Here is a 21,485-nt window from a genome sequence, read left to right as displayed (position 1 = left end):
AGTTCCTCAGTTCCCCAGGACCAAAGTCCACCACCCTAACCACTAGGCCACTCCTCCACTGTTGCTACTATTTGAGATTCTACATGGAATGTTGCTATTCCACTAGCAACATTCCATGTAGAAGTCGGCCCTTGCAGATCACCAATATGGCCGCGCAGGCTTCTGCTTCTATGAGTCTGACGTTCTGCACGTATGTGCAGGAAGTCAGACTCACAGAAACAGAAACCTGCACAGCCTTCTACATGGAATGTTGCATTTCCAATAGTAGCAACATTCCATGTAGAATCTCCAATAGTATCTATTTTATTTTTGTTACATTTGTACCCTGCGCTTTCCCACTCATGGCAGGCTCAATGCGGCTTACATGGGGCAATGGAGAGTTAAGTGACTTGCCCAGAGTCACAAGGAGCTGCCTGTGCCTGGCCCTTGCCGATCACCAATATGGCCGCGCAGGCTTCTGCTTCTGCGAGTCTGACGTTCTGCACGTATGTGCAGGACGTCAGACTCACAGAAACAGAAACCTGCACAGCCTTCTACATGGAATGTTGCTAGTGGAATAGCAACATTCAATGTAGAATCTCCAATAGTAGCAACATTCCATGGAGAATCTTCAATAGTAGCAACATTCCATGTAGAATCTCCAATAGTATCTATTTTATTTTTGTTACATTTGTACCCTGCGCTTTCCCACTCATGGCAGGCTCAATGCGGCTTACATGGGGCAATGGAGGTTAAGTGACTTGCCCAGAGTCACAAGGAGCTGCCTGTGCCTGAAGTGGGAATCAAACTCAGTTCCTCAGGACCAAAGTCCACCACCCTAACCACTAGGCCACTCCTCCACTGTTCTCATCTGTGGTTGCGTCTGCCTAAGTTACACAACAGTCTGCCGCAGAATACAGTCAGAATAAAACAAGATGATCCGGGTTAAATGTTTTTTTTAATTTTACAAGACAAGTTCTTTGCTCTTCATTTTAACCTGAACATTCAACAGTTATTTATTCAACACCATGGAATGTAAACATTAAGTACCACCGTGTGAACTGTTAATAAGATTGTATCTGGGGGAAAAAAAAAGTCCCTCTTGTAATTTGGAGTTTACTAAAAACTGTTTACCTAGCTATGTGCTGCCATCGTAGAAAGAATTAAAACAACTTAAACTGAGCTATTTTGTGGCCACTGCAGGTTTTTCTACCACATAAAAGATTTTTTTGTTTGTCCACATAAGAGAAGCTTGACACTGGCCATTAATGCTAAAATAGCATCTACATTATTAGAAGTTTGTGTAAACTTAAAAACTATAACATTTCTTTTATTTACCCCAGAAAAATCTGGTTTTGCAAAAGATTATAAAAACTGATCAGCAATGAGAAATCTTAATTGTCAAAAATTTACTTTTCCCATTTTTTTTTTAAATTTCTCCATGAAATATACATAATATAATTAAAGGGAATCTCAAATTACCCATCCAAAATATGAGTTAACGAAATAAGCTCAGAAAAGCGCCGTCTACATCACAAAAATGCTTTTGTGATACATAATCTCAATGGCTTTTTCTGATTTCCTAATTAGGTATACCAGGCAAATACAAAAAGACAACCCTGAAAGGAAGACAGGGCTATTTTGAACTGGGTCAAAACAGCAGCTTGGGTAACATGAACAGGTTAGCATCTTAGAAACCTCAAGGCAAAATCTCTAGAGATTAAATGGCCTTCTTTAACACCTTTCCCTTCTGCTTCAGTATTCAAGTCCGATAGAAAAAGTCACTAAAAACTGCTTGTAGCTATTTTGAGGCTCATTTTTAAAATGAAACGCCTTTATGAAGCATCCTCGATCACTTCTGAATTACCTGAAGGAAGAACGTCTTGAAGTTCTACTTTATCTGTATACAATTTGATGTAGGTGTCCACCATTAAGTCTAAATCATGTTTTATATCATAGTTTATGTTAAGCAAAGCTAAGTTGCTTGATCTTTCTTCTGATGAAGTGTCTTTCAGATAGGCCTTCATTCGCTTTCGACCAGTTTCATATTTTTCATTTTCCACCTTTATTATTGGAAGGATACAAAGAACTTTAAGCAAAACGTACACATTAGGGAAAAACTTGATGTCGGGCAAATGTAAAGCTTCATAGATTGTAGCTGGAAGGTCCACATCTTTCCCTCTGTGCTTCCATTTGATCCTCCAGCAATGAAGCTCTGCAGAAAGTATGTCAGGATTAGGGAGGTCGCATTTGTAAATCTCCGTATGATGTTCTTCTGTGGTACTAAATTTCAGTTGTCCCATGACCGAAGGCACCAAAGATAAGCATTTCAGTGCTTTTAAATGTTGCTCGGAAAAAATATCTTTTAGTTCTTGGATGATGTGCTCTACAGTTGGAATACTAAGCGCTTCTTTGTAGTAGCTTTCCGACACTACTTCAGGTTCTAAATTGTCATGTTGTGACCTTAGAAACCTTCCAGGAAGTTTAATCTGGACGTCGAGCTTTGTAGCTAGATTGGTGGCCTCTTCAAACCAAAACTCGTGATAAACTTCAATGTTCTCCATTACTTCATTGAGAGAATGCAACACTGCCGTTAAACTGCTGGCTGCGATGAAAACGTCAGATGTTAACCCCTGCAAATTCTTTCCAAACGCTCTCGTAAAAGAGAGGGCATTTTTCAAAACCACAATAGTGACAATAAAGTCAAAGTCTGTCAATCCATTTGATAGTATAAACGCTTGACTAGCTACACAGCTGTTCCACCTGAAAGTGGCATTGTTGTTGATACTGTCCAAGCACAGCACTAGCGCTTGCACAAGATCCACCATAATCTCAAACGTATCATGGCGGCTTGTCCACTCGGTGCGGCAAATCTCCTTCAACTCCTTAGCCTTTTCCTCGTTGCTCTGAAAAAGAAGAGAGATGGCATTTTCCAGTTCTGCTACAAATTGCGGTGAGCGATTAAAATATAAACAAACTTCCTCCATTATCCCCAGGGCAACAGAAACTCCAGCGAGAGGAATGGATTTTGCCAACCACATATTTAAGGCACAGGATGAACAGAGTGTGTATGTAGCTTGAGGATACTTCTCTAGTAATCTGGAAGCCACAATTTTCATTTTTGAAGCAAATCCACTGGAAACTACATAGGCTTGACCTCGACAATATTCCATGTTTAGTCCCCACTTTTCTGTAATAATTGTATGAAATTTGACAGCTAGTATTTCTGCATCAGACTCGTACGGTAAGAATCCCACAAATTCTTCTCTTAGGTTATTAGATTCATCTAAAAATCTAACAAACACTGGTAGGTGTTCCACATCTGCTATGTCTATCACATCATCAGTAACTATTGAAAAGAAATTAGAGTCTCGTATTTCTCGAAGCATCTCTTCTCTGATGCAGCTCTCACAGATCTCCAGCATTTGTTTCTGTTGTGCTTTGGAACAGTATTCCAGATTCACAGCTGTCATTTCAAATCTCCTCCTGAGAACTTCGTCTCCCGCGTTTATTCTGTATTCCAATAGAGCCTGGAAGTTATCAGGAGTAAACACGCCCTCTGGAACTTCTATACTGTGGCCATTCAAAGGAATATTTTGCTTACCCATCAGTATCAAGATTTCAAATAATGATCTTAAGTATTCTCTGTTTTCCTTCTCTTCCTGTGTTAAAGGTGATATTTCTTTTTCTCGCTCTTCTTCGAGAACTTGAACATTGCTCTCATTAGTCTCTAAATTTGCTTGTTCCTGTTCGGTTATTTCATCAACTAAAGAAAAAAAAAAAAAACATCAGAATGATAATTATGTAAAACTACTGCAAAACAATTTAGATTAAAAATACTAATAGAGAAACTAGACAGAGATATGGTTTCAGGAATGCTTTCGAACACAAATTTGTAATGAGGGTGGGTAGGTGAGGGGGGGCATGGGGAGTTGGGGTAGATATTGAGCTGTGTATATTAAGCATTATAAAAGTGTTGCTTGTTTGGAGATTAGCAGGAAGTTGCGGTAGTGGTGATGGGGGGGGGGGGGGGGGGGGCTGTGTGCCATATTGTCACTAGCTGCTTCAGTTATTTTTCCTGGCTCAATCTGGCTGCATGGTTTTATGCCAAATTGCTGAACATGAGTGGGTTTTGGAATGGAAGTGTGGTCTGCATTCTACAGCTTCCAACAATTTTTCATAGAAAGCAATAAAGATACCGCCCGATATTAAACCTAAATGGCCGCTAAAAACTAAGTGGATATCCAGCACTGAATATCGTTGCTTAGCGGTTTAAAGATAGCTGGTTATATCGAACGATATAACCGGCTATCCGCCGATTTTTAAAGAGAGAGCGGCTAAGTATGCTTCCGAAGAACATGATGGTTTTTAATTGCTCAATGAATTATTTGTTGTTTAAATATGTTGTAAATTACACCAAACCCTGGAAAGGGGAGTTTGGTGGTATATAAAATCTGCTTTGATCTGATTTGAATGAGTTCAGAAGCTGATTTTGGCAGAGTGAAGAAGGCTGTTGGGTAACTGGAAGAGAAAAATTCTACTGATTGGAGAACAAATGGCTAGTGTGAGATTTGTGATGAAAATAGAAATGATGACAGATATTGCAGGGAAAAGTATAAACAGTGAATGGGTCACAGTAAGGAACTGAGGACATTTTTATGGAGCAAAATAAACTAGTTGGTTTGTTACGATTTCGGGGGGGGGGGGGGGGGGGGGGAGGGAGGTGAAGGTAACATTAATGTTGCTAAGTTGGTGGGAGGGAGAGTAATAATGTTAGGGATATTTCTTGTACACAAAGGGCCCAATATTCAGACCACAGACGTTAGCTAATTCCCACGGTCGGCACTGAGCCTGGATATTCAAATCCGGAAATGAATATCTGGTTTATTTTTGGCTGGTTCAAATTTAACCGTCCAAGCCAATATTCAGCATCGGCCGGTTAAGTCTGAACCAGCCAAAGATAGGCCTGGTATTCATGTGGCCAAAGAGGCCACCAAACTTGCAATGAAAATAAGCAGAGAGTTGGTTATAGCACGCGATAACACCATATATCCACTAACTGCCAAATTTCAGTGGGTCATGGCCAGTCATGTCCCACTGAAAATTTGCAGCCAGTTATGGGGCATTTAACCTGGCCAGTTTAATGCTTTTGAATATCGGAGGGAAAGATTTTATGGTATCTGGTATTTACATATGCAAGTGCCGGCAAATACAGATGTATTTCACCAGAACTTAAGATGTATAAAGGTCTGTGTGATGCTGCTCTTTTGTAAAATACTTGAAGAATTGTGGATGTCCTGACCTGGATGTCCCAATTCTTCTGTAGAAGTCCTATGCAAAACAGGAGTTCGTATAGAAATTAAGTTATGCAATTAGCCTACTTACGTTTTCTCTGCTTCATACTGTTTATCTCATCTTCGCTCTAGGAAGAGAAAAAAATAAGAGGCAATTAACTTAACTCTTGCATTCTGTAAGACAGCATCTCAGGTTATAGTAATTATCACATCATTTATGGATCAAGTCCAAGGAGTTTCTAGAAGTTTAAACACGAAAAGGTGGATTAAATAAAACTACCTTGGTTCCTTCATGGCAGTAATAAAAGAAAGCGGACAACATTTCTAATCATTTTACATTTCTTATATATCGCCTACAAAGGCTAGCTAAGCAGTGAACATCCAAGGAAGGGAGATGTGGTTATTTAACTAGGATACGTACAGATGAAACATTCAATAACTAAACTGGGAGGCAGCTGGCCACTCTAGCAGAGAGAAAACACACAGCAATGCTAAAACAGCTTACTGTGCGGGGCAAAGGAGTACTGCAAGCCCTCTTCCCCCTCCCCAAGGGAGCTACACTTAGCTATCTCAGTGCAGGTGACATTTTCTGAGGAATGTGTAGTTGTGAAGAGAAATGTGAAAAGATTTCTAAGCCTGGTCTGTCAATGTTGAGCTCGAAGGCATCAAAATTTGTTTCTTAATGTATTGTTTAACTTTTTGTTTTTTAAATTATGTATAGCTATGACCCCCATAGTTGAAATGTGAAATAAATAATTTTGTGACAGTGTTTGCTAGGATCAAAGTATTTTACAAAAGCAACACAGGCACCTAATGCCATTATAGACTCACAGATCCAGCTTCAATAGGGACAACAGCAACACACAAATTAAATCTGCTTCGAAAAAAGATGGGTACTCTATACATGTAGCCACATAAATTACTGTATGTGTATGCAATGAAACTACAGTGTAGTAAAAAACTGGAGAAAATTTTTCACCACCCAACACATAATTAAACTCTGGAATTTGTTGCCGGAGAACGTGGTGAAGGCGGTTAGCTTGGCAGAGTTTGTGATAATATAAGTACATAAGTAATGCCATACTGGGAAAAGACCAAGGGTCCATCGAGCCCAGCATCCTGTCCACGACAGCGGCCAATCCAGGCCAAGGGCACCTGGCAAGCTTCCCAAACGTACAAACATTCTATACATGTTATTCCTGGAATTTTGGATTTTTCCAAGTCCGTTTAGTAGCGGTTTATGGACTTGTCCTTTAGGAAACCGTCCAACCCCTTTTTAAACTCTGCTAAGCTAACCGCCTTCACCACTTTCTCCGGCAACGAATTCCAGAGTTTAATTACACGTTGGGTGAAGAAAAATTTTCTCCGATTTGTTTTAAATTTACTACACTGTAGTTTCATCGCATGCCCCCTAGTCCTAGTATTTTTGGAAAGCATGAACAGACGCTTCACATCCACCTGTTCCACTCCACTCATTATTTTATATACCTCTATCATGTCTCCCCTCAGCCGTCTCTTCTCCAAGCTGTATAGCCCTAGCCTCCTTAGTCTTTCTTCATAGGGAAGTCGTCCCATCCCCGCTATCATTTTAGTCGCCCTTCGCTGCACCTTTTCCAATTCTACTATATCTTTCTTGAGATGCGGCGACCAGAATTGAACACAATACTCAAGGTGCGGTCGCACCATGAAGCGATACAACGGCATTATAACATCCTCACACCTGTTTTCCATACCTTTCCTAATAATACCCAACATTCTATTCGCTTTCTTAGCCGCAGCAGCACACTGAGCAGAAGGTTTCAGCGTGTTATCGACGACGACACCCAGATCCCTTTCTTGGTCCGTAACTCCTAACGTGGAACCTTGCATGACGTAGCTATAATTCGGGTTCTTTTTTCCCACATGCATCACCTTGCACTTGCTCACATTAAACGTCATCTGCCATTTAGCCGCCCAGTCTCCCAGTCTCGTAAGGTCCTCTTGTAATTTTTCACAATCCTGTCGCGATTTAACGCCTTTGAATAACTTTGTGTCATCAGCAAATTTAATTACCTCGCTAGTTACTCCCATCTCTAAATCATTTATAAATATATTAAAAAGCAGCGGTCCTAGTACGGACCCCTGAGGAACCCCACTAACTACCCTTCTCCATTGTGAATACTGCCCATTTAACCCCACTCTCTGTTTCCTATCCTTCAACCAGTTTTTAATCCACAATAGGACATTTCCTCCTATCCCATAAGTTCCATCAAACGGCTTCATCCAATTGTTAGGGCTTGTTATCCTGCTTGTCCTCAGAGAACCAGAAAAACTGTCATTTAAAAATTACACTGGCACTCAACTGTGGAACGCCTTATCCAAATTAACAAAAACTACCCAGACCTACCTAGGAAATCATTGAAAACAGTATTGTTCAAGAAGGCTTACTCCCCAGGTTCAACATAATCAGAATTATCCCTTACTATTATAAGATCCAATAGACTCTAATTAATTACATCTTATCTTTCATGTTTACTACTGATTAATTGTTATTCATATCCTACTTCAATATCCATCGCTGTTTAACTGTTATTTTTTTATTCTGCTAAATTTGAAAAATTGTACTTCTTGCATTGTAACTTACTGCAATATTTTTGTAAGCCACTTTGAGCCTGCTATCAGTGGGAAAAGGTGGGATACAAATGTGATAAATAAAAATAAATAAATTATATGTGTATGCATACCTATATTTATATATAGAGGCTCTGAATATCAGGGCTTCTACGATAAGTTATACACTTGGTTTCGACAGCCCAAGTCACACCTGGTCTTTCTACGTCTGAGCCAAAATGTATACACCCAGGTGTACGAGGCAGCCCAAATACTAGCACCTATACATATTATCTATATGTATTTGCAGCCTCACTCCTGGAACATCATGTATATTTTTTCAGTCAACAGCTAAGCTCTGGAATTCTTTGTCAGAGGATGTGGTAACAGTGGTTAGATGGTTAGAGTATCTGGGTTTAAAAAAAGGTATGGCCAAGTTCCTGGAGGAAAAGTCCACAGTTTCCCATTGAGACAGACATGGAGGAAGCCACTGCTTGCCCCGGGATTGGTTACTATTTGGGTTTCTGCCAGGTACTTGTGACATGGACTGGCCACTGTTGAAAGCAGGATACTGGGCTAGACCGACCACTGGTCTGACCCAGTATGGCTATTTTTATGTTCTTATATAGCATCTTATCTGAAAGACCTTAGGAAATTGTAAGACTGGGCATCCAAATGGCAGAAGAAATTTAATGTGGACAAATGCACATCAGGAAGAATAATCTGAAACTAACGTTATACGTATGGGGCCAGATTCATCTCAGCAATGCCAATAAAGACTCAAACATCTGAAAGAAGAACAAACCTGTAAACCTAGAGAACGCTGGTAACTGTGCATAAACAAAGAAAAAAAAAAAAAAAGACTAAAGAAAGTGGTATAGGTGGGATTCTAAACTGGTCTGGTAGGACTAAACTTTCCTTAACATCCATACCAGACCAGTCCAGAACCTGTAGGATGTAGCAAAGCAATCCTTAAAAATAGTGGGACCAAGAAATCCCTGCCTGAATTGCTTCAGCCCCAAATAACACAGACTGCCGCACAGCCACACCTAGCCAATAGTGCCTAAAAGAAAAAAGTGTGCAGAATGGACCATGTTGCCAACATACAATCTTTGAAGGCAGCACTGCTCTTGGGGGGGAGGGGGGCTGCTTCCCATGCAACAAATATGCAGACGCAATCATCTCTTTCAGCAAGCAATAGTAGCTTCTGTCCTTTTTAAAACACCCCCAAACAAAATTAGGAGTCTCTCAGACTTTCAAAGCTCGTTAGTGACTTCCAGGTACCGAAGCAGAATGCGATGAACATGCAGCAGTTGCTAAGACTTTACCATATGCACTCCTTATGAAGGAAAACGTTATTCCTGGTTTATATGAAAGAAAGAAATCACTTCAGTCAGAAAGGAAGGCACCATCCTAAAAGATATCCCCCCAGTCATAAAGCAAAGGAAGAGATATCTGCAGGACAAGGCCTGCAATCCTGAAATTCCACGTGTCGAGGAATCCACAAATAGGAAAACAGTCGTTAGAGATCTTTCAAGGTTGCTGTCTTCAGTGGCTCAAGGGAAGATAACTCAAGGGCCTAAGAACCAAATTCCACTCCGGAAACAAGTTGCATGCAGAGGACAAATATTTGAAAAACGTATAGACCACCTATAGACTAGGTTGTTTCCAAATTTAATAACATACATAAATATGAGACCTCTCTCTCAGGAAACAAACCACATCCAAATGGACTACAATGGAAGTAAATTCTACCTGGCCTCAAAAACAAGACAAGACCACCACTTGTACTTTCAAGGAGCTCTTCCTGAAAAAACGCTAAGATATGCACAACAGAAGCGCATCATGCCTCAAAGTTTTTCCTGCACTCTTGTGCAGACCTCCATGAGAACTAGTCCCTGGTGCAGAAGGCCCCCATCTTGGGAAAGACACAGCAACTGATCCATTTAAAGCTGAAAGAGGTTGGCAAACCAAGGTCTTCTGGGCCAACCCAAAGCAACCACTATCACCTTTCTGAAAATCACTCTGAAGGGACGGCTTTTGCTGATGTTATAAAGAAAGAAACGATAGGTTTTGGCAATCTGCTGAATGTGAGCAGAGAAAGAGAGAGGAGTCGAAGATGACCCCAAGGTTACGAGCTGAATTAAATGTTTAACATATATTTTTAACAGCATTTCAACATGCATAGCACAAAATCAACTGTTTTGCTACAGTGTAAGATAAAATTAATCATAATTAAAACATACCAATTCTTTTATCCTCTTCCTGTGCCTGCTGTGTGGATTGTTCAAATGACTTGTAAGATCAAATATAGTAGGTACAGCATTCTCCCGCAGAACTGTTCTGTAAGGGCTCTAAAATGAAAACCAATAACCACTTTTAAGAATCTTATCTCTCTATATAAAACACACCTCCAACGTTCTAATGAAGCCTCACTTACCCAATATTCTAAAAGTGAAGGGGGTGAGATCGCTTTGTGTCTGCCCCGCCCACGCGTCAAACGTGATGACGTCGAGGGCGGAGCAATGACACTCAACCAATCGCATCGCTCCGCCCTCAACGTCATCAAGTTGGACGCGAGGGACGAGCACACATCGAACACACACGTTGCTAAGGACTTTTGGAGGCTTCAAAACAAGTACACACCTCCCCCTCGCCACCCCCCCCCCCCCCAAGGTCGCCTATTTAGTTCGACTCTTCCACTCTCCAAACACCATCGAGCGAGGTCGCTGCTTCCCCCATTCCCCCCCCCCCAAAGGTCACCTCTTTCAAACACAACCCCCCCCCCCTCCGAGTTCGCAGCTTCCTCTCTCAAGCCCACCCTCCCCCAAGGTTGCCGTTTCACATATCCAAAGATCGCCGCTAATCTTAACAAAAAAAAAACACAGACAGCCTTCAGCCATTGGCTGTCTGCGCTGCAGCCACTCATCTCTCACTGGCTCTGGAGCACAGGAACACGACTTCAAAACAACTTCCTGGTACCTGTGCTCCTACGGAGACAGAAAGAGGAGAGAGGAGCAGCAGCACAGCAAACAAATCAATGCATGAATGCTGCATGCACTGCCAGGGAGGCAGCACAGAAAAGAGGGAGGGCTTGGGGGAGGGACAGCAGACTGGAATGTCGACGGTGAACACAGGGGGAGGAAAAGGAGCACAGAACGGGAAGGGGAATGCGCCACCTGCATAAAACACTCACACATACACACACACACACTCTCTTTCAAACACATACACTCACTCTGAGGAGGGGGGGAGGGTGGCCTGGAACTTGGAGGGTGACTGGGGCGGTGAGAGGAGGGGAAAGAACAGCGGCACGGTAGGGGGAGGGGAATGCACCACCTGCTTAAAACACTCACACATACACAGAAACACACACACTCTTTCAAACACACACACTCTCCCTCAATCACTCACACACAAAGTCTACATATATCAAACGCACACTCACATTCTTACACACACACTCATTCTCACACACACAGCCTCACTCTGTTACACACACTCGCACATTCACTCAGTCTCTCTCACACACACACTCTCACGATGAAAACCATGCTAGCGCCCGTTTCATTGGTCTCAGAAACGGGCCTTTTTTACTAGTCTTATATAACCTCTTCAAACTCAAAATGCAATTCAGAACTCCATCAGGCATACCACAGATCAGGACATGCTCACATTTGGTAATCTTTTTAAGTGTAATACATCTACTTATATGCCCATTGTTTTATTATTTATTTATTTATTTATTTATTTAACTCCAGAGAAAGTACCTATGGCTTGAGTTATATCTCAATGTGCTTGACTGCTAACAAAACAAAATCATGATGCCAACAGCTGTGCAACAATTTGTTTATTATTTTGGTTTGGATCCCGGGAATGTCACTTTACTAAAGCTTTATAAATACAGTTTCCCAACTACATAGTAACATAGTAGATGACAGCAGAAAAAGACCTGCACGGTCCATCCAGTCTGCCCAAGAAGATAAATTCATATGTGCTACTTTTTTATTTGTACTGTCCTCTTCAGTGCACAGACCGTACAAGTCTGGCTAGCCCCATCCCCGCCTCCCAACCACCAGCTCTGGCACAGACCGTATAAGTCTGCCCAGCACTATCCCCGCCACCCAACCACCAACCCCGCCCCCCAACCACCAGCTCTGGCACAGACCGTATAAGTCTGCCCAGCACTATCCCCGCCACCCAACCACCAGCCCCGGCACAGACCCGTATAAGTCTGCCCAGCACTAGTCCCACCTCCCACCACCAGCTCTGGCACAGACCGTATAAGTCTGCCCAGCACTATCCCCGCCAACTATACAGATCAGAGCTTACCTATGGCGGGTGGAGGCTGGCAAGACTCTGGGAAGAACAAGGCCAGCACAGAAAATTTATACAGCTTGACCCCATAGAGTACAGGGCCAGCAGCCACCAGCAACAACAAAAAACCCTGAGAGCGAGAAAACACGATCAGTGCAGCCACAGCACTGCTGGAGACTGCAGAAAGGATGTAAAGAAATGTGTGCAGATGAAAAGTCTGTAGAAATGTTATGGGGGGGGGGGAGGAGACAGAGAGAGGTAAGTGGTGGAGAGGAAATAAAGACTGTGGTAAAAATGGTGGAGACAACAAAAACGTGAGAACTGGTTTGGAATGACAAACAGATAGGACAGTTGGCCTGCAGAAGGGAAAATGAAAAAAAAAGAGGGAAAGATCGTAAACAAACAAAATCAATAGTTTGATAAGGAGAGAAAAGGATAGAAGACTGCTAAAGAGAAGAGGAAATACAGATAAAGGTTAGAAAAAAAATACGTAATCGTTAGCTACTGCTCACTGACAATTTAAATGGAGAATATCTGGTCCCACCCAGCCCAACCTCATCGTTCTTCTGCTCCCTGAATAAACCCAGCACTATCATCCCTATACCCGCAGTCTGACCTGACTTGGCCAGAAGGCTCTCACTGCTTCTCCAGGACGGACGTTTGTCAAATGAAAGCTTTTGACAAAGTTCCTCGTGACAGCCTCCTGAGAAAATTAGTGTCGCGAGATAGGAGGCAATGTTCTGTTGTGGATTAGGAATTGGTTATTATACAAAAAAACAGAACGTAGGGTTAAAATGGCAATTTCTCTGAGTGGAGGAGGGTGAATAGTAGAATGCTGCATAGATCTGTACTGGGACTGGTACTATTTTACATATTTATAAATGATCTGGAAATCGGAATGAGTGAGGTGATTAACAATCTTGAATAGTTTTGTGTCATCTGCGAATTTAAAACACATGCAGATTGTGAGGTCAATTGCAGGAAGACCTTAGGAAATTGGAAGACTGGGCATCCAAATGTTAGATGAGGAGGCTGGAAATTACAGACCTGTCAGTCTGACCTCGGTGGTGAGTAAGCTAATGGAAACACTACTAAAGCAAAGGATTGTGAGATTTCTCAAACTGAATGGAATGCAGGACCCGCGGCAGCATGGCTTAAGAGTGGCAGGTTATGTCGGACAAATCTGACTGGCTTCTTCGACTGGGTGACCAAACAGTTGGACATGGCAGGGGCGCTTGTTTGTTTGTTACATTTGTACCCCGCGCTTTCCCACTCATGGCAGGCTCAATGCGGCTTACATATTGTATACAGGTACTTATTTGTACCTGGGGCAATGGAGGGTTAAGTGACTTGCCCAGAGTCACAAGGAGCTGCCTGTGCCTGAAATGGGAATCGAACTCAAGTCCTCAAGACCAAAGTCCACCACCCTAACTACTAGGCCACTCCTGGTATACTTGGATTTCAGCAAAGCCTTTGACACGGTTCCACACAGGCGACTGATAAATAAATTGAGTGCCCTCGGTGTGGGACCTAGAGTAACTTATTGGGTTAAAAATTGGTTGAATGGAAGGAGACAGAGGGTAGTGGTAAATGGAGCTTGCTCTGAAGAAAAGGATGTTGTCAGTGGAGTACCGCAGGGATCGGTCCTTGGGTTGGCTCTTTTTAACATCTTTGTGAGCGATATTGTGGAAGGGCTGTCTGGTAAGGTTTGTCTCTTTGCAGATGATACCAAACTCTGCAACAGGGTGGACACCCTGGAGGGTGTGAATGACATGAGGAAGGACCTAGCGAAGCTGGAGGAATGGACCGATATTTAGCAACTAAGATTTAATCCCAAAAAATACAGGGTCATGCATTTGGGCCGCAAGAATCCGAGGGAACGGTACATAGGGGGTGAAGTGCGGGACTTGGGGTGATAGTGTCTGATGACCTTAAAAGCTTCCAAACAGGTAGAAAAAGTGACAAAGCCAGAAGGATGCTTGGGTGCATAAAAAGAGGGATGACCAGCATGAAAAAGGAGGTGATAGTGCCATTGTATATGGTAAGGCCCCATTTAGAGTACTGTGTGGAGTTCTGGAGACCGCACCAACGAAAAGATATAAACAGGACAGAGTCTGTCCAGAGGGCGGCTATAAAATTAGTAAGCGGTCTTGAACACAGAAAATATAGGGACAGGCTTATGAACCTCAACATGTATATGCTGGAAGAGAGGAGACATGATAGAGACGTTTAAATATCACAAGGGAATTAATGTACAGGAAGTGAGCCTTTTTCAACTGAAGGAGAGCTCTGGAACCAGGGGGCAAACGAAGTTAAGAGAATAGGCTAAGGAGTAATCTAAGAAAGTATTATTTTACGGAAAGGGTGGTGCAGGCATGGAATGGCCTCCCGGTGGAGGCTGTGGAGTTGAGGACTGTGTCAAAATTTAAAAACCAAAAGGGGTTCATAATTTCCACAATAATACAACACAAAAAAAAAGTGGAAAAGAAACCAACTTCAAGAGATCAATCCAAACACCAGGGTACGATGCTCCCAAATCAAAACTATTTGGACCCTACACGGTAAAAAAAGTGGAAAAGAAACCAACTTCAAGAGATCAATCCAAACACCAGGGTACGATGCTCCCAAATCAAAACTTTATTTGGACCCTACACGGTCCGTGTTTCGGCTTTAGAAAGCCTTCATCAGGGGTCGATCAGTGAGTGCACAATTGTATACTGATTGACGGTGGAGCGCATGAGCAAATATCTCTGGATAAAGAAAAGTATACCATCTCACACCCACAGGTACAAATCAGTATACAATTGTGCACTCACTGATCAACCCGATGAAGGCTTTCTAAAGCCGAAACACGGACCATGTAGGGTCCAAATAAAGTTTTGATTTGGGAGCATCTTACCCTGGTGTTTGGACTGATCTCTTGAAGTTGGTTTCTTGTCAAAATTTTAAAAGGCATGGGATAAGTATGTGGGATCGCTTAAGAAAAGGAAGCATTAGGGGTTACAGAGGATGGGCCATATGGTCTATCTGCCGTCATGTTTCTCTGTTTCTATGAAATTTAATTTGGACAAATCCAAAGAGATGCACATTGGGAAGAATAAGCCGAATCATAGTTACCTGATTGCTAGGGTCCACCTTAGGAGTCAGAATTCAAGAAAAAGATCTAGGTGTCATCGTAGACAATACAGTGAAATCTTCTGCCCAGTGTGCGGTGGCAGTCAAAAAAGCAGAGGATGCTAGGAATTATTAGGAAAGGGGTAAGACAAGACCGAAAATACTATAATGCCTCTATATACTGCTCCATGGTGCTACCTCACCTTTAGCATTTCATTCAGTTCTGGTCGCCAAATCTCAAAAAAAGATATAGCAGAATTACAAAAGGTTGAAAGAGGAGTGACCAAAATGATAAAGGGGATGGAATTCTTCTCATGTGAGGAAAGGCTGAAGAGGTTTGGGCTCTTCAGCTTGGGAAAGAGACGGCTGGGGGGAGATATTATTGAGGTCTACAAAATCCTGAGTGATGTAGAACAAATATTAGTGAATCGATTTTTTACTCTTTCAAAAGGTACAAAGACTAAGGGACACCCAATGAAGTTACTAGGAAATACCTTTAAAACAAATAGGAGGAAATATTTTTTCCGCTAAACGAATAGTTAAGCTCTGGAACTCTTTGCCGGAGGTTGTGGTAACAGCAGTTAGCTATCTGGATTTAAAAAAGGTTTGGACAAATTCCTGGAGGAAAAGTCCATAGTCTGCTATTGAGATAGACATGGGGAAGCTACTGCTTGCCCTGAGTCTGGTAGCTTGGAATGTTCCTATTATTTGGGTTTCTACCAGGTACTTCTGACCTGGATTGGTCGCTGTTGGAAACAGGATATTTGGCTACATGGACCACTGATCTGACCCAGTATGGCTGCTCTTATGTTCCTTCCCACCCTTCAGTCCTTTGTCTTCCAGTCCAGATCTCCTATATCTTTCCCCCTAAACCTGCCTCTCCTCTCCCCCCCGTTCTCTATTTCGGTAGATAACACTCTCATCCTCCCTGTCCCATCTGCGCGCAACCTTGGAGTCATCTTTGACTCCGCTCTCTCCTTCTCTGCTCATATTCAGCAGATTGCCAAAACCTGTCGTTTCTTTCTCTATAATATTAACAAAATTCGCCCTTTCCTCTCCGAGGACGCTACCAAAACCCTTACCCACACCCTTATCACCTCTCGCCTAGACTACTGCAATTTGCTTCTTGCTTGTCTCCCGCTCAGCCATCTATCTCCTCTTCAATCTGTCCAAAACTCTGCTGCACGTCTTATATTCCGCCAGAGTCGCTATATTCACGTTAGTCCTCTCCTCAAGTTGCTTCACTGGCTCCCTATCCACTTCCGCATACGGTTCAAACTTCTCCTTTTGACCTACAAGTGCATCCACTCCGCAGCTCCTCAGTACCTTTCCGCTCTCATCTCTCCCTACACTCCTCCCCGTGAACTCCGTTCGCTGGGTAAATGTCTCCTGTCGTCCCCCTTCTCCCCCACTGCTAACTCCCGGCTCCGTTCCTTCTATCTCGCTGCTCCCTATGCCTGGAATAGACTCCCTGAGCCAGTACGTCAGGCTCAGTCTCTGGCTGTCTTCAAGTCTAGGCTTAAAGCCCACCTCTTTGCTACTGCTTTCGACTCCTAACCATGACTCTCTTACTCAACACCCTCACTTATCACCCCTACCACTGCAATTTCCCCACCCCTAGCTGTCTGTTCGTCTGTCCAATTTAGATTGTAAGCTCTGTTGCGCAGGGACTGTCTTTTCATGTTAATTTGTACAGCGCTGCGTAAGTCTAGTAGCGCTATAGAAATGTTTAATAGTAGTAATAGTAGTAGTTCCCTTCAGCTACACAGCTCTGTGCAAGATGTGAGCCTGACAGAAGCCTGGCCTAGCACTCTTCCTGTGCAAATAGGGCAGGCTTCCTCCCTGTCACAGCGCATTGGCCTACAGCTATCCTAGACACAGAGCTCTATAGCTTTGTTAAGAAGGCACACAAATATATATACAAAGAAATCTAGGCACTCAGTTCTGTTATAATATACTAGCATAATCCACTATTGACACACCTGATATTTAGGGCGCTGCTTCCGAATCTTTCTGTGGCTGTGACCCCATGATCGCAGTCAAACAGAATTATGTGACCTCCCTGGAAGCGTAGAATAATAACCTACACTGTGATCCCAAATGTGGGTTTTGACCACATTTGGGGTCCAGAGCCACAGTTTGGGAAGCTCCGATTTAGAGGCTCACACTTACTCCAGCCATAAAGCTGGTGTTTAATGTGAGCACCTAAACGAGGCAGGTACGCAGGAAATTTCAGTACTCTTAAGTTACATGTGCAAGTGGGAGCCTTACATATGCCTCGCCCATGCTCCACCCATGGAGGAGTAGCCTAGTGGTTAGTGCAGTGGTCTGAAAACCTGGGGTGCTGGGTACAGTTCCCACTGCAGCTCCTTGGAAACTCTTGAGCAAGTTGCTTAACTCTCCGTTGCCCCAGCTACAATAGAGTGTGAGCCCACTAGGGAAGTACCTGCATATAATAAACTGCTTTGATTGTCCCACAGAAAGGCGTTATATCAAATCCCAATACCTTTACCCTTCTTGCAAATACACATTACAGAAATTAAACGGGTATAATGCAGAGTAGCACTTAGGTGACAAACACTCACATGTGCATATATGCTAGTAATGGAGAAATTAGACCTTACCTGCTAATTTTCATTCCCTGAGTCTCTCCAGACAATTACCGACAAACAGGTATGTGCCCTCCTACCAGCATATGAGAAACTGAACAGCTAAATGTCATAATATGAACACCTGTGCAGTCCAGAGCCTGCCAGCACTTCTATTAACAAAAGCAACATGGTAGAGAAGAACAACAAATCCCCAAATAACCCAGGAGAAAAAGGAAGCAACCAGCAGAAATTCAACTATTCTAAACAAAGGTAGTGCATCGTCTTCCAGAGTTTATATTCCACATATGGACACATCTGAATAAATGCTGTACACAAACACATTAACAACAAAAAAAAAAAAAAGTCTTCCCAAATTCCGTGTGGGTTCGGGTATGGTCTGGAGAAAGTCAAAGAACGAAAATTAGCAGGTAAGATCTAATTTCTCTTTCCTTATCTCTCCAGACCATGCCCAACGAGTGGCCTCCAACCAGTATAAAAAGTCTACAACTCCCGAAATTCCTCCATCCACTGAAGGAAACAGTGCAATGCTCTGCAAATGTCCAAATGATGAACAGCAATCCTCCCTGGGAAACATTAGAAGAGTAACCACCTGATTGAGGTAGGAAAACAGCCTTTAGAGAGGAAGGAACCACTGTCGGGAGGGGGGGGGGGGGGGTCCTTTGAAAGTAAAGTACAGCACGAGGGATTCAAAAAGCTCGTTGGCCAAGAAACAATTCAGATCCCACAGAGCCCGCAAATGCTCAACACCCTTGAAGAACCAGAAACATTCTGATGGAGACAACATCCGACACTGAACAGAACCCCTAAAAACCACAATCTAGTACCCTTATGACAGAGGCTCATAATGGATGAACTTACCTGTTCGCAAAAATTCTCCAGACTCTAACATAAGCTAATGAGGTAGGCCGCTTTCTGAAATTCAACAAGGTATCAATAACTCTGGATGAATAACCCTTCTTCAGCCACTGTACCCTCTCAAGGGCCAAGCCAAAGTACCAATTTATGCTTGGCATTCGAATGGGACCCTGAAACAACAGGTCAACCGACTGAGAAAGATTAAGTGGTTCCCGACCAGAAGCCAAACTAGGTCTCGGTACCAAAGGTGTTGTGGCAAATTTGGAGCTAACAGAACCACCATCCCCGGGAGTCCTTCAGTATGTACTACTTGGCTGATCAGTGGCCATGGATGGAAGAAGTGTAAGCACCCCTTGACTGGGCCATGGCTGCACCAATGCATCTATCCCCGTGAAAAGGGATCCTTCCTGCGACTGAAAAACCCGACAAACCTTCACATTTGATGCTGAAAGCCATGAAATCATCACTGTCGGACCCCAACGCTGGACTATGGACTTGCAAGGTTCTTGGCAACAGTTACCATTCCTCCCCCCCCCCCCCCCCCCCCCCCCCCCCCCCCCCCGATCTAGAAGATTTCTGCTGAGGAAGTCCACCTCTACACTGGAAACTCCTACCACATGCGCTTCTGACAGCTGCAAGAGATTTTGCTCTGCCCATGCCATGAGCACTGCCACTTCCTGAGCCAGGGGTAGACTTCTGACACTCTCTTAACCGTTCATATAAGCCACTGCTATCATGCTGCCTGACAAGATTCTGACTGCTTTGTGACTGAAAGGTTAGGAGAGCCAGACAGTGGGCTCGTTTCCAACTGATTGGCCACTGAGCTTCTTCCCAGAGGTTATACTATCTACATACTGATAATAAAAATAAACTAAAAATAAAATGTTATTGATCACGTTATGACGATGGGTTTTTATATTTGTTTAACCAATTATGAGTCTCAGCAAATTATAACAGATATGTGATCCACTAAACTGTATAGGTGATAGTGAAATATAATTATAATGTAATGTAATGAACGCCTGCTAGAACCTCTCTGAGCAGCTGGAACTACCGCTTCCAATGCTAAAAGTCTGTCTAAAGTCTAATGCACAGCTAAGGCTTTGATGGAGGACTTGCAGGACAACCCAAGAAAGGCTTCAAGAAGAGGGCGAGAGAACTCCAGAGCATAGCCTAGCCTGAGGACATCCAAGACCCACTGATCCGAGGTTTTCATAAAGCCTAGATGCCTTCCTCCTTTTGTTTTCTTTCATCAGGTCTGCAAGACACCATTAGGTGCTGTTTGAAAAGGAGCCCAGAACTTGGAATACGGTTTAATAAAGGTTGTCGTCCTGACCATAGTAATATTTCTTTTTGCTGTGGGAAGCAGGTGCTGATGCTTTAATACGAACCACAAAGTCATACTTACACTTCTACATATCATTGAAGTCTCAAAATGTTGAGCACATAGTCTGTAGTGTTTATTCAACTGATCTGCTGTTTTATCCTCTAAATCCGCTCTTCGGCAGTTTTCCACCCACTTCTTACATCTAAAAGTAAAGCACAAACTTTAAATTGCAGGAATTCAAAACATACATGGTTTAAATCCTATATAGCACATCTACTTAATGTGAAACTCTGACCTAGAGTTAAGTTGTAGGGACCTGGGAGAACTAGAGAGTTGGGGTCTAGCAGGGGATAAGGGAGAAATGGGAAGTCTGTGTCCATCATATAATGAGGGAAGTTTAAGTTTTTCTAAGGCTCAAAACAGTGGCCTTGGAGACAATCAACTGTGAATGCTTTGCTTAGGCTCATTAGTTTTTGAACCAAATGTACTAGCAAAAGGCCTTGAAGAAAATAAGAAAATTGTCAATAGCAGAGTCAAAGAAGCATGTGAGTGGGCCAACATGATATGGTGTACCTATTGATGAAAGAGACAAGGCCTGAGAAAGGGAAAAGTGTGTTGCTTGCCCACAGTCACAAGGAGCTGCAGTGGGAATCGAACCCAGTTCCCAGGATCAAAGTCCACTGCACTAACCACTAGGCTACTCCTTGGGCAACTTACCAGTACAAACTGATTATAAGCATTCCAAGGGGCAGAAAAATACCTACTGTTCCCAAGTGTAACTCACCTTGAGCCAAAGATGTGGGCTACACCCAAAATCTCATCCCAGCCCATCTCATCAATTTTGCTACTGGAATACCAAAAGCCCGTCAGAGATGAACAGCTGAGTAGACTTTTATAAATTCTGTTGCTCTAATTTGGAGTTTAATTTTTATCCTCAGAACACCAGAGCATTTTTCCTTAGGACTGGAAACTTCAAGGTCTAAGTGGGGTTCTTCTGCAAGTGCGATGTAACTACTGATCTCTTTTCAGGGCATAGCTTTGCCATCTTGGCAAATTTTGGTTAACTATATAGAAGACTGTATTGACTCTCTGCTTCAATCTTATACACATCAAGGTTTATGTTCCCCCACCCCTGAGGAGACAGATGCCAGGTTTAATAATCATAAAAACAGGTTAACTAGAACAGAGGTTAACATTTCTAACAGAAACAGAAGCTCTAACATTTCTTTCAGGCCACTGGAATAGCTAATTTAAGAGACTACCTACTGGTGCAAGGCCAAGCTATGGAGAATGCAATGTGATCCAAGAATCTTTGTATCATTTCCCTCAGATTTGTCTACTGTCTCTATTGAGATTACTTATTTCTGGAATATACTCATTTTGTTTCTTTCTTTCTTT

The 21,485-nt window shown here is 42.8% G+C and overlaps 1 protein-coding gene across 1 annotated transcript; it reads right to left on the bottom strand.

The window, feature by feature from the left end:
• Positions 1-849: 849 nt before the first annotated feature.
• LOC115458736 (52 kDa repressor of the inhibitor of the protein kinase-like) lies at positions 850-20,289 on the bottom strand (the record flags this gene model as incomplete). The annotated part of the gene is given in 4 exon segments (XM_030188562.1): positions 850-3,745; positions 5,365-5,401; positions 10,109-10,216; positions 20,169-20,289. Coding segments are annotated over 4 exon segments (2,197 nt in total), but the record flags the coding sequence as incomplete, so codon positions are not given.
• Positions 20,290-21,485: the final 1,196 nt, after the last annotated feature.

The sequence above is a fragment of the Microcaecilia unicolor genome, unplaced genomic scaffold, assembly GCF_901765095.1.
Source record: "Microcaecilia unicolor unplaced genomic scaffold, aMicUni1.1, whole genome shotgun sequence".
Lineage (NCBI taxonomy): Eukaryota > Metazoa > Chordata > Amphibia > Gymnophiona > Siphonopidae > Microcaecilia > Microcaecilia unicolor.
This window is presented reverse-complemented; position numbering and strand designations above follow the sequence as displayed.